Here is a 21783-nt window from a genome sequence, read left to right as displayed (position 1 = left end):
TTATAGGAGAATTTTTGTTAGGATAGATTTACATAAGAATGATGATAATGGATACAAATTGTAATATTAATCATGTGTTTATGAACGCACATGTTAAATTAGAAGGAAAACCTCTTTTTTCATAATTTTTCAAAAACAAAAGCCATATTTTATCATCAGTGTTGACTTACATTTATCCATCATTATTTACAGAAAAAGCAAAATTTTTGCTTTAAAAAAATGAATAAAAGAGTAAAAGTACCATATCATTCGGAGTATCTCCCGTTTTTGCCTAGTTTTTAATTAATTGTTGCATTGGTTCTGTAAAGGGTGATCCTTCACTCAATCATTAAAAAGCGTCAACTTTTGTTCAATTGTTTTTCTTTTTAGTTAGTAAAACCTGACCATTTTTACTCTTTTTTTTTTTTAACCACAATCTTGAGATTTAATCTTTTAATTTAATTATTCAATCAAAATGTTATTGATAAACCGCTATTTATAGAAAGAAAAAGTGCTGCTCTTTTCAGCCCTGGCGTACATCAACTGTCTTTTACCTTTTACGCAATCCCAGCAGAGCAGCTGAGCTCAAAGTGTAAAAACAGAAACTTATCTTTGGAAAGGAATTGTGTTTCTTCTTCTGCACACATTTGCAACTTTCTGACCCTGCAGTCCACGTGACTAGCCGAGATAAGAGTTGCTGTGACAATCGGCATCACCGTCACTCAGCCTAGCAAGTGTGTGGACCAGTGCAACATGACGTTTAACATGCTACCCAATGAGGTTTGAAAAAAGCCAGATTAGAAAAGAAGGGGAGGAGCCCCACCACTCACACACCCCCTAGAATCCTTCATTAGCCACGACTTCAGCAGAAGTGTGTGCTTGGAATCTGAAGGATAAATTTAGCAAAGACTGACTCCTCCTGATGTTGTTGCACTGTTCTGATAACAAATATCAGGAGATATCTGAGGAGAGAAATGAGGCTCCGGTAAATCTGCTCCAACTTTAAGGCCGGAGACATTTTTTATGACACATTTTTGCCTCTCGAAACTAAAATCTGCTATCAAACTTTTATTATGGAAAAGTGAGACAAAAAGTGAGTTCAGGGATTAAAGGTTCAGGTTACTCCCTTCTAAAAATGATTTTTTTAGAAAGAATGTGAAACTTTCTATGTCTCTTTCTAAAGTTTTATTGGAATCACTTTTCCTCCATCTCTTCTCCTTACCGTCCTCCTCCTCCTCCTCCTCCTCCTCCATCCACCTGCAGGCCCTGGACGGGTTCTTCTTCGTCGTCAACATGGAGGGCAACATAGTATTTGTGTCTGAGAATGTCAGCCAGTATCTGCGCTACCAACAAGACGAGCTGATGAACACCAGCGTGTACAGCGTGCTGCATGTTGGAGATCACGCCGAGTTCATCAAGAACCTCCTGCCCAAGAGCCTGGGTGAGATCCTTCAAGTCTGATGGAGGCAGGATTTTTATTTAGAGGCGGACACTCATCAAGATTCAATTAACCAGACCCATTTTTGATAAATGTAAATTATCTGGGATTGTGTTAGGTTCCTTTTAAAATGTAAATGTGATAAACTGATTAAATGTCAGTTCATCACATCTTTAGTTGAATTGAATCTTTGGATTTTTTTGCCAAAAACCATCTCACTTCACAACCAACCCAGACTGACGGTGTGTGGAAGTGATCTTCAATTTCTCTTGTGTTCTTGAGTTTGATCTCAGAAGTCCTAAGATTCACGTGAAAACAGAAATTCCTCTGACATGTTTGACTTTTTTAAGTAAATTGCTTGAAGATCTGAGCAGAAATTTCACACAGCAGTGATTTAAACCAGGATTTTTAAGCAGAAGTGACCAATAATAGTTTGTCAGGATCAGACTTTTAGTAAACTGAAAACAAAAACATGTTAGAGGTAAATTACCAAAACATTATCCATATAACTCATTCCACTAGTTATAGTGGAGTCATGGTTCAGGCATTAGTGACGTAGTGAACAGTGGGTTTTGCCAAAAAAATGTAAAAACATCCAACAGTATAAATAAAGAATAAATTTAAAAAATTAAGGAGACACGCAAAATTTAATGTGAAAAATAGAAATCCTTACATTTTTCTGAGTGACTTTTATTTAAATGTATTTTTGTTAAAGTATTTAACAGAATATATTTATTTAGGTCAAAATCCCAAAGGTGGAAGAAGTAAAAAAAGAAAAATCCCTAATTTGATTGACTTATTTTTTAACTGCTTAGTGATCTTAAAAATAAGCAAGTCAAAGCTTTTTGTGCAGCGTTTAATATTTTGTTTCAAGTTCTTTACTAAAATTTCTAGAATGTCAACGTAGTTGTGTCCAACACACAAAGCTGCCCAATAGAATATTTAAGGACAGTTTTGGGCAAACTTGAATTTTCTGGTAGAATTGAATAGAAAAAACACGGTGGTGGTGGTATCATACTCTTGGCTGCAGGTAAAGCAACTTAATTTAGCCTTAAGAAGGAACTCCTGATGGTGCCAAAACTTCCAAAATGTAAAGAGAAATTATTTAAGAAATGTGTCCAAGACAAGCAAATGTGTCCAATAATAAGGGAAAAAAAGCAAAGTTTCTGGTTTAAATTACCGGTACTGAAATGAGTGATCAGCTACTTTAAACACCTAAATAGGCACAATTTTGATTTCTGTTCTTTAACAACCAAACTTATGTAATTTTTTAGACCTGAAAACCGTTTTAAAACTCTTACTCCTTTTGATCTGTTCTAAAAGTGTTTCCGGTGGTCTTTTTAATGATGATAATACCATTTTAAGCCAAAGTCAAAAGAACCTTTGTGGTTTTCTAGGACATAGTTTCTTTAGTTCATCAGAAATTTCCCTTTGAAATGTGGGCGGGAACGTTGGCCATGAGCAACCCCAGCCCCCCTTTCCCTCCCCATTGCTGGGAACTTATTGCCCACCCAGTGTTTTCTACATCTCAAAAAAGCTGTTTTAGAAAGGCTTTTTTTTTGTCTGTTCCAGATTTGCAACAATTCAAATTAAGAAATACTCAATACCCAATTTTAACTGTCATTTTCTTTATATTTGTCCTCCATCAGAAAAATGCAAGAACATGTTAAACGCCATTTTCATTGGAGTGGGGCTTTTAAAACTTTCTGTTGTTGATTCTTGCTGTACTTCCTGTCCTTCAGTCAATCATCGCAGCAGCGATTCGTCACACAGGAACAGCCACACCTTCAACTGTCGCATGCTGGTGAAGCCGCGTGCAGACGGCGAGGCCTGTGCGGGCGCTGACCAGCAAGATGCCGCTCAGCAGAAGTATGAGACCATGCAGTGTTTCGCCGTGTCCGAACCCAAGTCGATTAAAGAAGAAGGAGAAGGTACTCGGCTGAATTCATAGGGATTGATGCACCAATTCTTTGCTCTTTCTTGCTTTCTTTTCTGTTTGTTTCTGCTGCCTCTCCACTGCTGTGTTTCCTTTTTCCTCCTTTTCCATCTGTGCCTTGACTTTCTGTCACTTTCCCGTCACTCTTCCCATCGCTGCCCTCCAATTCTCCTGTGTCCTGTCCTCCTTCCATCACCACTTCTATGCGCTTTCCCTCCCATCCACGGGAAGAGACTAATTAGTGTGTGGCGCTTTGTCAGGTTCCCATCTAATCCCATCACACACACATGCACACAGGGGAGAAGAATGTGTCTGCCACTCTAATTTTAGATATCTGACAGCCAGATATTGTGCCAGCCTCTCCGCTGGCTGGAGGAGGATATCTGCCGGACAGACGGAGGGGGGCTGCTGGGGCTGGAGGTTGTCTTGTTTAGATTTTCCCAGAGTCAGACAACTGCTGACATGGCTGTCAAAGCCGGAATCACAGTTGTTTAAATTTGGTGCTAAGGTGAAGCAGAGGCTGCAGAAATGAATTGGAGATGGTTTTTTTCAAGTACTCAAGTTTATGAATTTAAGTTGGAAGAACTGGATTTTTATCAAAAATACAAACACAAGAGAACATCTGTTTTCTCTCATAAATGTTATTCACTCTTCTCCCCCCCCCCCCCAGACTTCCAGTCCTGCCTCATATGTGTGGCTAGAAGAGCTCCTGTCAAAGAGCGGCCTGCAGTGCCGCCATATGAAAGCTTCACCACACGGCAGGACCTCCAAGGTAAAACATCACAGCAGAATGTAATCACAGCATCTTGTGTTTAACCTGATTGCACCGTTTTGTATATTACGGAAAAGACAATTCTCTCTGTTGCATTCATGCGCTTGTACCTGTGTTTTGGTTCCAAAAATACAAGTTTGTTGCTTGATTGTGCAAAAATACTCAGCAGCTGAAGGAAAGCAATTATTTGAATGGCCACTCATTTCCTCTCGAGAATAGAAAATCTTTAGGTTTTGCAAACCAAAATGCTCCGCTTTGAGAAGTTCTGAAAACTCAACAAACATGTTTTGTTACTAAACCAGAACAAACTGTTGAAATAATTCCTCAAAACAAAAAGATGGTTTGAAACTCAATCTTTCCAGGGAAGATCACGTCCCTGGACACCAGTCTGCTGCGGGCCTCCATGAAGCCAGGCTGGGAAGACCTGGTCCGCCGGTGCATCCAGAAATTCCATCTGCAGACCGACGGGGAAATGTCGCCGGCCAAGAAACACCAACAAGAAGGTGAACTCTTACAAACAAAAAAAAAGCTGCATTTTGACCTTTTAGAAGACAGTTTTACATTTAGGAAGTTGAAGTCTTATCACTGTGATAATAAAGTGTAAAAATCCTCTTTTTATTTTCTGAGAACTGTAGCTTTAACAACAGGTTTTGTAATAAGGTAGATTCTGTCTTTAGTTTGAAGTCATATGTTTTCACATGTTTTTTATATTGTTTTCTTTGCTTGTTTTGCATCTCTTCAGTCTTAAGAAATGGCCAGGCTCTCAGCCCCGTGTACCAATTCTCCCTGGCAGATGGTACGATTGTTTCGGCTCAAACCAAGAGTAAACTTTACCGATCTCCAACGACTAATGAGCCGCAGCTCTACATGTCCCTCCATGTCCTGCAGAGGTACGACAGGTTTCCTTCAAATCAGAGATTCATTGTCTCGATGCGACTCTTTTGACCTCATCCCATCATCATAGAAGGTCATACAAATTGAACGTGCCAGTGTTGTGAGTGTGCGAAGTGTATTGGGAAGTATTTGTAAGCCTAATAGACGTTGCACACACTTGTGACATACGGGGGATGCTGTCTTACCTACTTCACACACACTTTACTGTTGTGTGTTGTTTTAAGTATTAGCTCTGAAGCTGCGGAATCTCAGTTTAAAAAAAATGTGCATGAATATTTTCGCACTGTGAGCTCATTGAACATTGATATTTCCTGTTTCTGCCTGTAAGATCAGATCTAATACTGCATTCACACTGGACGCGATTTGCTCTGCTGCCTCTCTTTTGACGTGTCAAATTTACCGCTCGACGCCTGCCCTTGACACCTTGATGCCTTTCTGGACTTCATTCGTTGCCACATGATGGAAAACATGGATGATGTTTTGCGAGTAGCTTGGGTTATATGGTTTAGAGAGCTCTACAGAGGCAATGGCAAACCCCATTCATATCTGGGTTCCCCAGATCTTTCAGAGATGAGATAAGATAGGACCTTACTGATCCCCGGAGGGAAATTCAGTTGTTACAGCAGCCAAACAAGAAATATAACAGTTAGAAAAACAAATAGCATGAGTAAGAATAAAAATAGTAATAAAAATGGAAGTAAAAGTACACAGTGAATACAGCAGCAGTTTCAGCAGTCCTATACCGTGTCATTGGACAGTCTAACGGCTGTTGGGACAAAGGACCTCCTGTAGCGTTCCTTTTTGCACTGAGGTTGCTGCAGTCTGCGGCTGAACGAGCTACTCTTGGTCCTCACCGTCTCATACAGAGGGTGAGAGGGGTCGTTCCTGATGCTAGCTTGGTCAGCATCCTCCTCTCACCTACAGAGTCCAGTGAGTCCAGGGGACAGCCCAGGACAGAGCTCTTGATCAGCTTGTCCGGTTTCTTCTTATCCCTGTCTGCAATTCCACCACTCCAGCAGACCACTGCATAGAAAGTTGCTGATGGAACCACAGTTTCATAACAGGTCCTGAGTAGTGGCCTACACACACCAAAAGACCTCAGTGTCCTCATAAGGTGGAGGAGACTCTGACCCTATTAGTGCAGGAGCCTTGTGTTGTCTGACCAGTCCAGTTTGTTATTGTTGTGAACACCCAGGTACCTGTAGACATCCACCCTCTCGATGTCCAGTCCCTGGATGACCACTGGTGGAGACTGAGAAGCCTTTTTACGATAGTCTACCACCATCTTCTTTGTTTTGGTGACATTGTTGTGAAGGTGATTGAGTTCACACCAGTCCACAAAGTCCTCGATCACCTTCTTATATTCCAGATCATTTCCCTCTGACACGCATCCAACGATGGCTGTGTCATCAGAGAACTTCTGGTTATGGCAGCTGTTTGGGTCATAGTGGAAGTCAGATGTGTAGAGTAAGAAAAGAAAAGGAGAGAGCACTGTGCCTTGTGGAGCCCCCGTGCTGCAGACCACCTGATCAGACACACAGTCTTGGAGCCTCACATACTGAGGTCTGTTGGTGAGGTAATAATCCATGCAGTCAGCTGGTTGTCCACTCCCACTCCTTCCAGCTTTCCCCTGAGGAGTGATGGTTGAATGGTGTTGGAAGCACTTGAGAAGTCAAAGAACATGACTCACAGTACTTCCAGGTTCCTCCAGGTGTAGCAGGGTTCTGTGCATCAAGTAGATGACAGCGTCATCCGCGCCAATGCCCAGTCAGTACGCAAACTGCAGAGGGTCATGCACTGGGCTCACTAGGGGTTGGAGGTGATTCAGGATCAGCCTCTCCAGGGTATTCATTAGATGAGACGTTAAAGCCACAGGTCTGAAGTTGTTGGGCTCCCTTGCATGTGCCGTCTTTGGTACTGGGACCACGCAGGAGGTTTTCCACAGAACAGGGACCCTCCTCGTGTTGAGGCTCAGGTTGAACATGTACGCTACAACCAGGCAGAGATGGTCTGCACAGACCCTGAGCAGTCTGGAGCAGACGCCATCTGGACCTGTAGCTTTCCTGGTCTGCTCGCAGTATGGTAAATTTCACCATTTTACCACTGACCTACGTCTGGATAAGGGACTTTTTAAACTTTACTTCCGACTGCCGGACCCTGGGCAGCAGCACTTGCTGGATCCTCTTCCTCTGCTCCCTTGAGCTCCGTGGCCTCTGTGACAGATCTGTCCAGTGTGTATCCCGCCTTTGCCCAACAGTAACCAGGGCAAAGGCCTAAGGCCCCAGCAGGTTAAGAAAATGAATGGAGGTTTAGGACGAAAATCCCTGCATTGAGCAGCCATGTTGGATTAATTTTTTCTGCCCTTTGGAAAACGTCACGTGCCCAAAGCTGAGTTTTTGATGGCAGCGCCGCGCCCAATGCCCAAAACGCGTCACAGGACCTCAGATTGCATCTCTACAGTGACTTAACACTGAAACTCCACGCCCCGATGCTTGAATCGTGTCCGGTGTGAATGCAGCACAAGGCTTTAGTTTCCAGTTCCTGCAGCCAGATTGTTTTGTTCCACCACATTTCGTAACAATTTGCTGTGGCGACCCCTAAACAGATATTCCAAAAGGTGAACAACTTTTCCATAACTAATATGAGTTATATGACTGGCCTTTATGCTGTTTTTAATCAGGTTTTAAAAGTGATCTGTAACATTTGACTGGCACTGCAAAAGGTCATGACAATGGCAAAAACAATATGGCGGAAAACAACTAACTTTGAGCATGCAATACAGCCATACCAATGTACTATAATCGGTCTGTCCTTTGAAAAGAACTTCCTTCTGTTTTTGTTTTTTGTTTTTGTTTTTCATTTGTAGAAAATATTTCTAATGTATTTTAAGTTGTTCAAAAAACTACCTTAACAAACTAGACAATTATTGTCCCAGGTAAAAGCCTTGGAATCACCAGCATTCATTCATGTATGTTTTCTAATCTACTGGTCCATGGAAATGGGAATTGTTGAGATCCTCGACAACAGTTGGCTTCAATCTGCGCTTTAATTCCTGGCAATGGAAACCTTGTTGGGCACATTTGAAACCCAGTAAAGTGTGATGTTTCCTTTGGCTTTCAGGGAGAACATTGGTGGCATGACTCCAGACGTGTCCGGCAGCCCAGCCACGGGCAAACCAATGACCCCGACCAGTGTGAGCTGGCCCTCTCCTTCACCGGATGTCAACAGCAACACCCACCACTCCGTGACAATGCCCGGCACACCCGGACGTGGGTTTGGGTCGGAAACGGGCCGAGCTGCCACCCCTCAGGGACACTGCCACCCACTCAAGCTGGGAAGCCCGTCAGCCCAGGGGAGCCCGAGTGTCACCTCAGGGCACCAGGGCGCCATGCTGTCTCCTTGCCACCACCAGAGTCCCAGCGCGGTGGCCAGCAGCAGCTGCAGCAGCCCTCACCTCTCGCAAAACCCCCCCGCTTCTTACTCTCCCGCCCCCAGCCTCCACTCATCTCCATCTGTGTGCAGCAGCACAGGAAACAGCCAAGTGTTTAACTCTCTAAGTGCACTGCAAGCTCTCAGCCAGGGCCACAGGCTCCCCCAGAGACCCGGTGAGGGAGAGCCTCCGGAGTCGCCTGACCAGAGGCCGGGGTCTCTTCAAAGCCCCATTCGCAACAGCAACGCTACCAACCAGCTGACCAAAAGCAACTCCAGTTTAGAGGCTGACCTTCTCCGATCTTTGGAGGAGCAGGAGGAACTTCTGTCATCCCAGAACCTGGACGGAGATGGGAAGGACAGTGATCCCGACAGCTTGGGGAGCAATGGAAGCCTTCAGCATCTGGGCGATGGGTCAAACCGCCATCTTAACACCAAAGGCCATACCAAGCTGCTCCAGCTCCTCACTACCAAGCTGGAACACTCAGATTCCTGTTCGTCACCGGGACCGCTGGGGGATGACTGCAAGGACCAGCTGGGTGGGGTGGCTGGTGTGGGCGGGCTGGGACACAGCAACCAGTCCACCTCGCTGAAGGAAAAACATAAAATTCTGCACAGGTTGCTGCAGAACAGCACCTCACCTGTGGAGTTGGCCAAGCTAACAGCCGAGGCGACGGGGAAGGACCCTGTCGGTTCGGAGTCGGCCCTGGGGGACAGCCTGGCGGCTCTGGGGGAACTCTGCACCAAGCAGGAGCCTGGAAGTCCCAAAAAGAAGGACAACGCGTTGCTGCGCTACCTTCTGGACAGGGACGATAACGGCATTCTGGATAAGGAGATCAAGATGGAGCCGGCTGATGGAACAAAAGTGCCCAACATTAAGATGGAGAAGCAGGAAGCAGGTTTCAACTTGGCTGAGCAGGTGAGTCTTTCGGAGACAGAAGATATCAACTACCGGTTTTCTATTTGCTCTAGGACCCTCCCACTCCCATTCAAAGAGCAAATTCTGAGGAAATCTGAAAACTGACAACAATTTTTACCTCTTCTTTTGAAGGCCAATTACTAGTTACCAAGAGTGAGCCGAGGGAAAACAACTACTAGAGTGTATACTTCATAGTGATTTGTATTCGATATGATCACGATTGTTGGAAAGTCATCGGAAGGGAACCGCCCCAATAACTGCGAAATGTGACACAAGCTGATGACATCATCCGCGATTGGAATTTTATGCCCATAGTTCAATAGCATATCGCCCCATTGAACCTGAAACTGATTAGAAGACCCAACGTCGGAGCAAACTGGATCCAGAAAATTGCTGTATTGATGTCCCAGGATCACTGCAATCTGAATACAAGAGGGGTTAGAGATCATTTCATTCTGATTCAGTTTGTAAAAAACGTGAAAAAAAACAAACATTTTTACTGCACATTTACTTTCTTTACTTGATTTAGATGTGGAGCACGAGGCAAAATCCTCTCACATTAAACTAAGGATAGTAAATTGGTTTTTGAGGCTTTTAAAAGACAAAAAAAAGACTCATACCTTGTCTGCACCATTACCTAAGCACAAACATATTTATACAGATGTAAACTTCTTCAGAAAAACTTTTCATATAAAAAACAAGCTTTAAATTTATAAAAGAAAGGAATCTCAAACATCCCTATATATATGCAATTAGATTGGTGTGATTGCAGAACACTGTGATGTATACACCAGACATTAAACTCTGAAATTTAAACAACGTGGTCCTGAGTGTGGACAGGTCGAAGCTGTGCTTCGTGTTTTCTAAAAATCGAAATACCTTGAATATTTAAGTAAATAACTATTTAACTAAAACCCAGTTCAGGCATGTAGTTTTGTGTGTAAGTTTTGTACTGACAGGTTTTGTGTTTGCGCAGCAAGAGAGCTTTGTTTGTGTGGGTTTGCACAAACATAGGTGTGTTTGTGTGGATTTACCGAATTGTGTGTGCATAAATACGTAGAGTGAGAATCAACTGAATGTGTGTGTAGATGTTTTCCAGCAGCCTTTACGAAAACGGTTATGGGTAAACTTCTGATCCACATTAACAGAAGAGAGGGAAATGAGGAGAAATGTGGTAAATATACACGGAAGTGAAACTCAACTTTTTGGTTTAATAAACCCAAAGTGTCCGCAGTTCATGGAGTTTTCAGGCCTCCTGGACCAGGATAGATTGGCAAAGCTAAAGCTGGCCTCAGGAGTCAGCAGAGGGTGCTGACGTCCACCTTTGGGGGAGACAGGAGCTCTTTCTGCCTCCAACAATCGATTTAAAACATTCCTAAATATTCTGGTCTGCAGAACTGCTGCCAAACTTTGAAAAAAAAAAAAAAAAAAAAGGTCTTCATGCAGTTTTAAAGGACCTATATCATGATAATTAGAGAAAAATGTATAAAATAAAAATATAATGTTAAAAGTAGAAATAACAAAATAGTTTTCCCTTTTAAAATCTGTTGCATTTTTATTAAAAAATTACAATTTAAATTACGAAGACTTTCTATTTTAAGAGTTGAAATAAAGTCAAAGTTATAATAATGACAGTAATAATTAGTTTTATATTTTGGCCGCCTTTCTTGGAACACAAAATTGCCATACAAAAATTCGGAATTTGCAAAGTTTAAAACACAGCAACAATAAAAAATATACAGTAATAAAATAGGCCAAAGTTAAAAATCACTTTTGATTGGAAATCAATACATCTAAGTTGGGTAAAAAAGCCACTGGATGGAGGGGAAACTGTACAAACAAACCTAAAAGGTGTTATTATGTAAAGTGTGTTTATACAGAATGAGCACCGTGTCACACTTGTTCATTCAAACCAATAGGGCGAGGCTTTTGCTGTTTGTCTTAAAGCAAATGTAAAAAAACACAACAAACTCTCTGGACTTTTGTCACTTAGATCTCAAATTTCCAAGTTGGACCTGTTGAATGTTTTTGGTACATCAACTGTCAAAACATGAAGTTCCAAACGCAAAGAGAAGATGCAGCATTAGTGTTTGATATTTACACATTTTACTTCAAAAAAAACATTCTTTAAGAATCCTAACTTCTTGTCTCACCTTTAGTTTGGATGTGGCTGCTCTGCACAGAACTGCCACTGTGTCCTACTGTACATCACTCATGACCTCACTAGTGCTGGTTTATTTTTAGCTCCTCCTCTATTCATCAGCCAAATGGCCCTAGGAAACCATCTTCATTAGCAGTGTGTGTGTGCTTGGTGGTGGGGGTTAAGTTACACTGCATTACTGATGGGGGGGGGGGGGTTCTTCGTGCTTTTTCATGACTTGTTTTACCTATTTTTTCTGTTGTAATCCAAAAACCCAGATTTGTACATTTTTTAAATACTGTAGAAAAACTTGATTTGAACTTTTAAAAAGGGATGCAACCTGTTTACCAACAGTAATTTAGCTTTTAACAAGTTCTCCTATAAATCCTATGTTTAACCCCTTTGTTGTCTTGTGGCTGATCTCAGACCAGCGAGCTGGAGGACCTGCTGGAGAACTTGCAAAGTGAAAACCAGCAGCAGCTGCTCCCAGCTCAGCCTCCATCGACTTCATCGTCCTCCTCAGTGCCACCCGGCTCCTCCGTGGACAAACAGACCATCATCAGTGACATCCTGCATTTGACTGACAGCGGCAGCTCCCCGAGCCAGCCCAGGGCCTACCCCCCCATGGCCAGCACGAGTATGTTTGTGTTTGTCTTTGAGGGCGCAGTCCTTAGGTTAGTCCGCTTTGTTTGACAGGAATAGAAACTAACCTGAGCTGTGCTGCGGAACTAAAAGGTCAAAAAAGACAACGAGTCCTAGCTTGCTAGCAAATGAGTGTCAGCGTGGTTCACTGCAGTATGAACACAAACCGACCACTGAGCATGCTAAACACGAAAAACAAAAGTATAAAACATGCAAGCCCTAAAAAAGAGAGTAAAGCCTTAGTCGCGTGCACCTGGATGGGGGTTGACCCATCCAGGTGCACGCGGGTTTTGGGGTTGTCTAACCCTGTGGAGGGTCGTAGAGGGGAGTGGCCGCATGTGATGTGTCCACCTTAAGGGACGTCCTGAAAATGGAACATAGGTGTATCGTGAAATATTTTTAAGTTGCACGCATTTCTGAAGTCTTACGGTCGTCTTTACACAGCACTTTAGTATCATATATATTACACTATAAGTTGCTGTGGAGTATAAGCCACAACAGGAAAACAAAACCAATACAAAAAAAAAATGGTTTTTTTTTTCGAATTTAAGTCTATTTAGAGTACTAGTCACACTTTTGGGATACATTTATTTAACAAAATATGGGACCAAGAATGGACATTTCATTTTGAAAGACAAATAATAATGGGATAGATAACATTAGATTAATAAATATATGCACACTTCACCACCATAACATATTGATGCTTATTTAGCTTCTTAAAACATTGGAGGATCTAGTTTAGTAGCAGAATTTATAAACAGTTATTTAAAAAAATCCCAGCATAAAGAACATCTAATAAACTTGTATCTTCATATAACTTCAAAACACTAAATTCATTGAATTCTTCTTCTGTGTCCGTTTGGAACCTCTGTGAAGCCCAGTATAAAACTGTGGCTATGGTTGTGTCCAAACTATGTGTTCCTTCACGCCTCACTACTACATAGTGCACTATATAGAATCTACATTTCCCAGGCATATTCGCGAAAAATCCGTTTGAATCAAAAAGTAGTGAGCATGCTTTCCAAATTGCTATTACAAATTCAGGGCACTACACAGTCCCGCACTACTGTATATCGATGTTTAGTAGTTGGAGCTTAGAGTGGGAATTTGGACATAGCCTATGCCCACATTCGCTCACTATTCACTACACAGTACCCTATATAGTGTGTTGGCCATTTTGTAGCCCTGTCTGAATCTACTTTTTTTTTTTTAATAAAATCCAAAAAATGTCCCCGAAAGTCAAAAAGCCAGTGTGCATCAATGCTCTCTGGATTGGTGAATATAGACCGCAATGCATTGTGTTTGAACAATTTTTCAGAAAAAAATGTGTTTAAATGTATTTTTTGAAATCACCAACATTTTCCTCTTCACAACACAGTGAATTCATAAAAAGCTGTTGTAAAATGCTCGTATTAATTTGATCTTCACTTCGTGAAATCAGTGACGTCACATGTCTCTTTTAAAAAGTAGTGAGCATGGTGTCCGAATTGCACTATATCGTTTTTTAGTGATTAGGGATTAGGGTGGAGATTTGGACCTAGCCTGAGCCCAAGTTGTAGCCCTAGAAAACAATGTATAAAACCACAAGTTATTCTCTGGAAAAATAGGACGTCTGTAGTACGACCACACTAACTACACTGTGGGTTGAAAAAATGAAATATTCTGTACGACGTGCCTGCGTCTCACCTACTTCCCCCTCACATTAACCCTGCGTGTTATACAAGTGTTCGCAATGACCGGTCGCTTGCAGCATGGCTGTAGTAAAAAATGTGCATGAACATTTTGGCTCTACAGGCTCACTGAGAGGTCTAGGATGTTAAAATTTTGTGCGGACACCTGTGAGTCCCATACACGTTTGGGAATCCCAAGTGAATGGGACTCACAGGTGTATGTGTTTGTCCATTTTTCACCTGCAGACAGCCCATATCCACAAGCAAGGGCAGTTGTGACTGATGCATGAAAAAAAAGCTTGCAACTAGAAAAATCAGATAACGAACAAATGACAAAAATATTACATAATTGTCGTTACATGAGCTGGAATATCAATTTTCCTTCTTTTCTTCCTGTTGGTCTCCAAACATCTCCAAATCACCATTTGTACCCAATTTAACTAAGTTTGTAGGACTTACTCAGCATTAAAGCAACCCAAGTTGCTTCAACCTTTGTCCCATATAGCAAAAAAGTCACAAACCATCTTGACTGCCAGTCATGCGTTCATTCAATTTTCCACTTAAAAAACCTCCTTAAAGTTTTGTCATGCGTTGTGGTTATCGTATCTCAAGGGGTTACTTTCTTCAGACAAACTGGAGTTTTTTAGCTCTTCAGTCCAGTGGAATCTGTGTCTCCACAGCTTTACTTCCACCAAGGGCAGGACAGCCAGGCATGTCGGTTCAGATCCCTAACTCTGTTGCTGGGCGTCCTTGAGTTTGGGTTTTCTGAAAATGTGGCTCTGATCTGTTAAATATTAAAATTCTTGCTAAAAAAAAAAAAAAAAAAAAAAAAAAAAGCACAAATTCCAGTTTTTGCGTTAATCCTGTGAAGAAAATACATTGCCAAATAAAATTGTTCAAGCAATGATAACCCCATACCCTCACATAGCCTTGTTTATGGATTTGTGGACCTCTCAGGATGGTTCTTTTTGACCTCCAGAAAGCCCTGAATCTAGAATTTGAATGAAATTAATTAATCGTTGAAATCCAAGTTTTTACCATGCCTTTATTTGTATTAAATTAAAATCTTGCAGAGATCATTTAAATATACAGAAAAACTATTTATGACAGATCTTGATGTGATGGATGCGGTATTATGGTCATATTGATGTATTGTGAAATGAACCATCAGCTTTGTTTCTTCAATTCCAGAATATGCAATAAGGATCATTTGATCACACTGGCATCCACTGGACTCTGTTCTCTCTATAAAAAGTAAACGTTTGATTCCAGCAGGCTTCAGTGGGGTCCGGCCCGGTCAATGCCCGGTCAGGAGTTTGTCTATGGATGGCAGCATGGGCCCCAACCCCACCAGGAACTTTACCCCCCAGCACAGGAACAGTGGGCCTTACTCCTTACTGCAGCAGCAGCAAAGCTTGATGGGAACACATGGCTGCATGCCTAACCAGGCTGCCATGACCAACACTGGTGAGGACGAAACCTTGTTGGAGATCTAATTTCTTCAAACACATTTTCAATCATCTTTAATTTAAAGGTATTTTATTGTTAAAAATGCCTCAAAAAGTGATGGTTTTCTTGTTGACCCAGGTATTCGAGGATCCATGCAGCATGGCTGGGTCTCCCAAGCACCCATAAGGGGCTCCACTGGACCAATGATGGGTCAGGGGCGCATGGTTCCAAACATGAATCCCTCACTTTCTGCTAGAGGAGGCAGTGTTCCACCTGGTTCCAGAGCCATGGTCAACATGCAGATGATGGGCAGTGGTGCGTTTCACAAATGGCTTTTGACATCTCCTTGTAAAAACCTTGCAGTGATGATTGCGACTTCAATCCCCCGCAGAAATGGAAGTGCCAGCCCATTCCTACCATCCACAGCAGGCTCCGCCCAATCAGACTGCACCGTGGCCAGACCGGATGATGATTGATCATTTTGGAAACCAAAGCAGGTACAGCAGCATTTAAATGAGTCGGTTAATCATTGCTGGAATGAATTCTGAACTTTCAAGGCTCTGGAGTTGTTAAAGTCTTAACCAGAAGCAGTTGCAGCCACTTTGGTGGGTGGAGGCACAGATTTATGTTGTTTTTATTGCTTTTTTTATTACCGTATTTTTTGGATTATAAATTGCTTCGGAGTAATTGGCTGAACCAAAAAATGCATAATAAAGAAGTAAAAAATCATATTTAAGTTGCACTTTTGGGATACATTTTCTTAGGAAAATATGGGGAACAAGAACAGACATTTCATCTTGAAAGGCAAATCATAATAACGAAATGGATAACAATAATAGACTAAGTTTTTGCAAGCTTCGCCACCGTAATCGTATTTAGCTTGCTAACATTCTAAAAAGTCAACTAGATTTAAATGGACTAGAAGTCCATTGAAATGTCTTCATCGTCTGTGTCGCTTTAGAACAACCCTGCCTTGGCGGGTGCTTCTCTTCTGCGTTGCTGTCAGTAAATATTGCTACACATCTCTAGTGCCCTCTAGCAGTTGTAAGCGGGGAAAATAACCAACACATAAGCTTTTTTTTTTTTAAACACAAGTCGCATCTGAGTATAAGTCGCACCCCCAGCAAAACTGTGCAAAGACTTATACTCCGAAAAAAAACGGTAGTTAGGATATGTTATAACACACCACCACTTCTGATAGATGTTCTAAAAGAAGAGAGATGAAAGCACTGATCTGTTAGGATGCAAACACTGGTGAACGTTGAACTAAAGTCAAAACTGAGGAGACAACCAAACATTTAGTTTGTTCAGACAGTGAGTTGTGTTCCAGGCCGTCGTACATTGTTCCTCAAGAAGACGGGATTGGGAGCTGCGGGGTCGGGCCCGAGGGACAGACGGACGAAGGAGCTCTGCTCAACCAGCTGTGCTCAGTTCTGAAGGACTTTGAGGGTCTGGAGGAGATTGACAAGATGCTGGGGATCCCTACACTGGCAGGCCAGGTGGGTCTCTTCAGACCAGCTCCCCAAACCCATATGTCTCTGCCATTGCAGGTCCCTCTGTGTGTGATTCATCTTTGGTTCTACCAACAGGGTCCTCTCTCAGAGCAGGACCAGTACCTGGGTTCCCCAGACCCACCCACAAACCTGAAGCCCCCCCTCTACAGCCAGCACTACAGTGGGCAGCCGGGCTATGGTAGCATGCTGTCTGATGGTGGGTACCACGGCTCATCCATGAGTGGCCACATTGGTCCTCAGAGGGTGACCCCCACCAACTATTCCCCAATGATGAGGATGTCCAGCGGAGCGGGACCCAGGCCCACCACCATGCGACCCGGGGGGCCCAACCCAATAGTACCAACGCACCCCAACAGCCTGAGGCTCCAGCTGCAGCACCGACTCCAGGTGAGCTTCTCCCATCAGCTGTGGCAAAACCAGCTTTAGCTGAGCATTTGCCACTTAGAGCAAGTGTTGCTGAGTGGTTTGGAAACAGCAGAAGTGGGTCACACAGCGGTCATGCTGCTTGTGGCGGGTGTCATTTAATTTTTCCGTAGAGAGGTGAAATAAACTAGAGGGAGCATTTGATATAAGCTAATGTCTACGATCCCTCCTCTCTTTTCTATTGATGCCCATTCTTTTGAGAGTCCAACCACCAGCTTTTACAGAATATTACTAAGGAACCTACAAAATTAGTGTTTACTATCCTCATAGTATATTATCAGATTCTTCTGTAGCCTTAAAAGTATACAAATGTAAAATGAAATGCAGTTTAATAATTCAAAAGCCACCAAAGAATCTGCCAAATCTATTAAACATCTGGCAAATTTAAATAAAAAACATGTTTATGCTAAAGTTGATGAAAGTCAAAAACTTGTTTTTTTTCTTCACAAGATGTAAAAATGAGAAAAGATTTGATTTAAAGCTCAAGAAATATAAATTTTATTAAAAAAAAATGTATGCTTGAATTGACTCTGTTTTTAGTTTTTTCTAATGTTTTTAGTTTTTTTATCAGAGTAGGAAATGGGGAAAAATATTGTTTTTGATATTCTCTGACCTCACTCCAGTGTTAAACTTTATTATTATAAGATGCATTTATCTTTTCTCCTCATGAGAGGAAATTCAGTCAAAAAGGAGACGCAGGTCTGAGGAGTTCACAGAGTTTAAACAGCAGCAGCGGCCGCTGAAGAACAAACACGTTTCAGCTTTCAAGCTTTAATCAGCAGTTCCTCGCCGCTGAAAAACTCTGCGAAAAACACACAGCCTTCTCACACGTATAAACAAACTCCCTCACAGGTTACTGCCTCTCCACACGCTCGTGTGTTGGGTATACTGGCTGTTAATGTCACAATATTGGGTTCTTGTCAGCAGACTGTGTGCACAGCACCTTTGGATCAATGCAGATGGGATCTCTGTAAAGGCTTCTTCTGCAGTGCAGGCTGCCCCCTGGTGGAGATGTGGAGATGTTCACAAACGACACCATTCTACCCCACAACTGTTAGCTCAGACTGGTTTGGGGTTATAAATGGAGAAACGTCAAAATTGTTTTTTAAAAAGTAATTCAAAAAAAGGAGATGATTCAGAAGATAGGAATATGTTTTAATGGAAATGTTAACATCAATGCAAACTGTAATAATGTAAGACACTGTACAGAGCAAAACTTCTGATTTCATTCCACTTCTTGTTTAGAATCGTCAACCAATGTTGAATCAGATGAGTGGAGTTTCCAATATGAACCTACCTCTACGCCCCAACCTCCCAACGCAGGTGAGCTGTTTGCTTTCCTCTACGGAGGGGATTCTATTCCCCCAGTACTGTAACACCTGACCCGCTTGCTGGTGCCTTTGGACCTGCAGGGAAATCTCAACGCTCAGATGGTGGCCCAGCGTCAGCGCGAGTACCTCAGTAACCACCTGCGTCAGCGTCAGCAGCATGCGCACCAGCAGCGCGCCATGATGATGCGCACTCAGGGCATCAGCCTCCCCCCCAACATGCCTGCAGGGGGCAGCGCACCGCCTCCGATGCCCATGGGCAGCGCCAACACACGACTGTCACAGGGCAACCTGCAGCAGTTCCAGTACCCGGCCTCCAGCTACGGTACCAGCCTGCCCTCTCCTCCACCTCCTCATCCCGGGTCCTCCAGCCCCTTCTCTTCCCCCCTCTCCCCCAGCCATCTCCTGGCAAGCCAGGGCATGATGGGAAATCTAAGCGGGCAGTACAGCAGGGTAATGAGCCCTCCAGCACAGCACAGTGCCTTCCAGTTCAGCAGTTCAGGTATAAAGTGAAAGTACAGCGGCGTGTCAGTGGTCTGTGCGCTTCTTGGAGCTCTTCACCTTCCCTCTCCCTGTCTGTTGGATGTGGTTGTGGGATTTAGAGATTTTCTGTGTTCTAATCGGACGTTTCTGCCTTTAATATTTATATGTGCAATTTCTTTTTTTATCCTTCCACCATTAACTGTATATGAGAACTGAACTGAATGAGTGAGACGTCACGCTTACTTATTTCTGCCTCCAACCAATGGAAGTCAATTCAGTTTCAGTTTTCCACCATATGGATGCTGCCATGTTGGAGCCAAACTCTAGCCTTGTGGTTCGCCCTGTAACTGGAAGGTCGTGGGTTCAAACCCTGGCTGAGTCATACCAAAGGCTTTAAAAATGGGACCCAATGCCTCCCTGCTTGACATTCAGCATTGAGTGGGTAAATCCACCCGGGTGCAGCTGTGTCTGCAGCTCACCGCTCCCCATGGGGATGGGTCAAATGCGGAGAACAAATTTTACACACCTACGTGTGTGACGGATAGTGTGATTTGATTTAATCAGTAAGCAGGAGGGACGCCACAGTTCTTGATTTAAAACTAAACCTTGAGTTGAACCAAATTAAAGTTGTGGAAAGTAAATTGTTGCATTCTGCTGCATGAATTTGCATGTGTTTACATTAAAGTGTCAAACGTGTGTTGTGCTAAATTTACTGTCTATAATATAGTTTCCTTACATCAGACCAGGCTTGGTACGCTGCTACGTTCACACAGGAAATCACGGAAACACGCGTTCAAGCAACAACTTCCAATAAAAGGTTTATGTAAATGGACATGTATGCACGTTTCGGGCTTCCGCACGTTTTTAAGTCAAGTTACAGGCTCTTTGTATGAAATGTTGCCCAGTTAAACCAGTTGAACTTTAACCAAATGAAGGACTCGAATTTGGTAGGGACGTACAGCTAGCACACTTTTCAAAACACAAAAGTAACAACCATTTGAAAATGGATCATGAAGGAGAAAGTAATAATTCTAGTTAATGGCTGCTGGAATTCTATGACACCAAGTCTTTCATATATCGGAACAGAGGTGTGAAAGAACAAGCCTGGAGCAAGAATCCCAACATTTGAACCGCTTCGACATTTCGCACTAAACCTCTTCCAGCTGTTGGTACATCCGCTAGTATTGGCTCATGACAGTCCAGTGTGAACACTGCTGCTAAAAGCGAGTTCAGGAACCCGCATTTAGAGTGTTCTTGAACACACATCACTAATATTAAGTCAACTGAAAAGTTTTTCTTCTTTTACTTACTTATTAGCAAATTTTAAAAAAGTCTCTTTAGTTTTTTTGTTATTGTTTTGTAATACACAAATTATAAATTGAACCAAAACAAGACCGTGACCCAAAAATAGGGAAAGTGAATCGGTGCATCCTTAGTAAGCAGTGATTGGTCCAAGTAATTGTTTCTATGGCAACTGCTCTCGCCAATCAGGAGTGAGGTTGTCTGAAGTCCACCCCACTAATATTTGAAAGCAGGCTACGCAAAATCTTTGAAATGTTTTAAATGTCGGACATGGAGGCCAGCAGGCATCAAATACTTTGTTGAGGCATCTGATTGGTCAGTTTATAACTTGAATGACCTGCAGAAAAAATATCATGAGAAAAAAAAAAAGAATTATCAAGAACATGTTATAAAAAGGCAGAAGAGTAAGAATGGTTATTCTGACAAATAGAATGACTGAGTAATAGGTGTCAATTTCTCTGTAGAAGTCTTTGGGATTTTAGCTTTTTGGAACCAGCGGGTATTTCCTGTTTGGAGGGATTACTCAGTCCAGTTCTCATATCCAGCCAATGCCAGCCACACATTAAGCTCTGCTCTGTTTTCAAACTGTCATATGAAACTATGAATTTCTTTTCTAGCAGTTTTCCTCCTGCTCTCTCCAAATCGTATCTGCTTCTCCCTCCAGGAATGAACCAGCAGCAGCAAGACCAGGATCAGGTTTCATGTTTTCCGTGTGGACCGGCCACACCGCAGAGCCCCCTGCTGTCCCCCAGGATGGGGCAGGGTCAGAGCCCCATGCTCCAGCAGAACCAGGGACAAAACCCAGCTCAACTCCAGGCAGCAAACCAGGGAGGACCACCCAGCTATCAGTCGAGCGCAGACCTCAACGGATGGGCTCAGCCTGCAAGCGTCCCCACCAGCAACAGGTGGCGACCTCCATCCTTCCAACCCTGCTTTTGTTTTTTTGTTTTTTTACAATATTGATGTGCAAAATTCTACAGTGTTTATGCGTCTGCTCTTTTTTCAGTGTGTATTCACAGCAGTCTCAGTACTCCACACAACCCAACGGAGGGATGTACAGCAGCAGCAGCATCAACCTTGGCGTTTCCATGGGCAACAGTGGAGCCAGCATGAACCCCATGTCTGGACAGATGAGCTCCATGAACGAACAGGTGACCGTAACACTTTTTAAAATGACATTCCTTCAGCTACTTCCATCCTTAACATTGTCATTCTTACTTGGGCAACAGGTGAATGACGGCAGCCTGATCCTGGAACAGCTGGCAGGGATGGACATGCTGCCCCAAGAGAATGATGTTAATTCAGTGAGTTGAAAAAGCAATCCAATGAATGACTAGAATGGATGAATGACAACAAACAGTTGTATGGTGAGGAAGCAAAAAGTCCCAGAAAGTAGAAGTAGTAGAGTTTAGTAAGTTGGTGACAATGTCCTTGTTACTTTCATAAAGTGGAGGACACAGCT

General features: G+C 42.8%; 1 protein-coding gene across 5 annotated transcripts in view; it reads left to right on the top strand.

Moving 5' to 3' along the window:
• LOC101175434 (nuclear receptor coactivator 2) overlaps positions 1 to 21783 on the top strand; it is a 74753-nt gene that overhangs the window by 48974 nt on the left and 3996 nt on the right. For 3 of the 5 annotated variants that reach the window (XM_023964773.1, XM_011486179.3, XM_011486178.3), the window contains exons 5-21: positions 1243 to 1420; positions 3160 to 3348; positions 4024 to 4125; positions 4488 to 4628; positions 4868 to 5015; positions 8140 to 9367; positions 11934 to 12144; positions 15095 to 15289; positions 15410 to 15586; positions 15663 to 15768; positions 16602 to 16770; positions 16861 to 17172; positions 18454 to 18531; positions 18621 to 19038; positions 20986 to 21226; positions 21328 to 21472; positions 21551 to 21625. In XM_023964773.1, the coding sequence (XP_023820541.1) occupies positions 1243 to 1420; positions 3160 to 3348; positions 4024 to 4125; positions 4488 to 4628; positions 4868 to 5015; positions 8140 to 9367; positions 11934 to 12144; positions 15095 to 15289; positions 15410 to 15586; positions 15663 to 15768; positions 16602 to 16770; positions 16861 to 17172; positions 18454 to 18531; positions 18621 to 19038; positions 20986 to 21226; positions 21328 to 21472; positions 21551 to 21625 (4113 nt within the window). The remainder of the gene's footprint in view (positions 1 to 1242; positions 1421 to 3159; positions 3349 to 4023; positions 4126 to 4487; positions 4629 to 4867; positions 5016 to 8139; positions 9368 to 11933; positions 12145 to 15094; positions 15290 to 15409; positions 15587 to 15662; positions 15769 to 16601; positions 16771 to 16860; positions 17173 to 18453; positions 18532 to 18620; positions 19039 to 20985; positions 21227 to 21327; positions 21473 to 21550; positions 21626 to 21783) is intronic. The other 2 variants (XM_023964774.1, XM_023964775.1) reach the window with 2 other exon arrangements.

This window comes from Oryzias latipes, chromosome 17 (genome assembly GCF_002234675.1).
Source record: "Oryzias latipes chromosome 17, ASM223467v1".
Lineage (NCBI taxonomy): Eukaryota > Metazoa > Chordata > Actinopteri > Beloniformes > Adrianichthyidae > Oryzias > Oryzias latipes.
The sequence above is the reverse complement of the archived record's forward strand: the minus strand, read 5'-3'. Positions and strand labels throughout refer to the sequence as shown.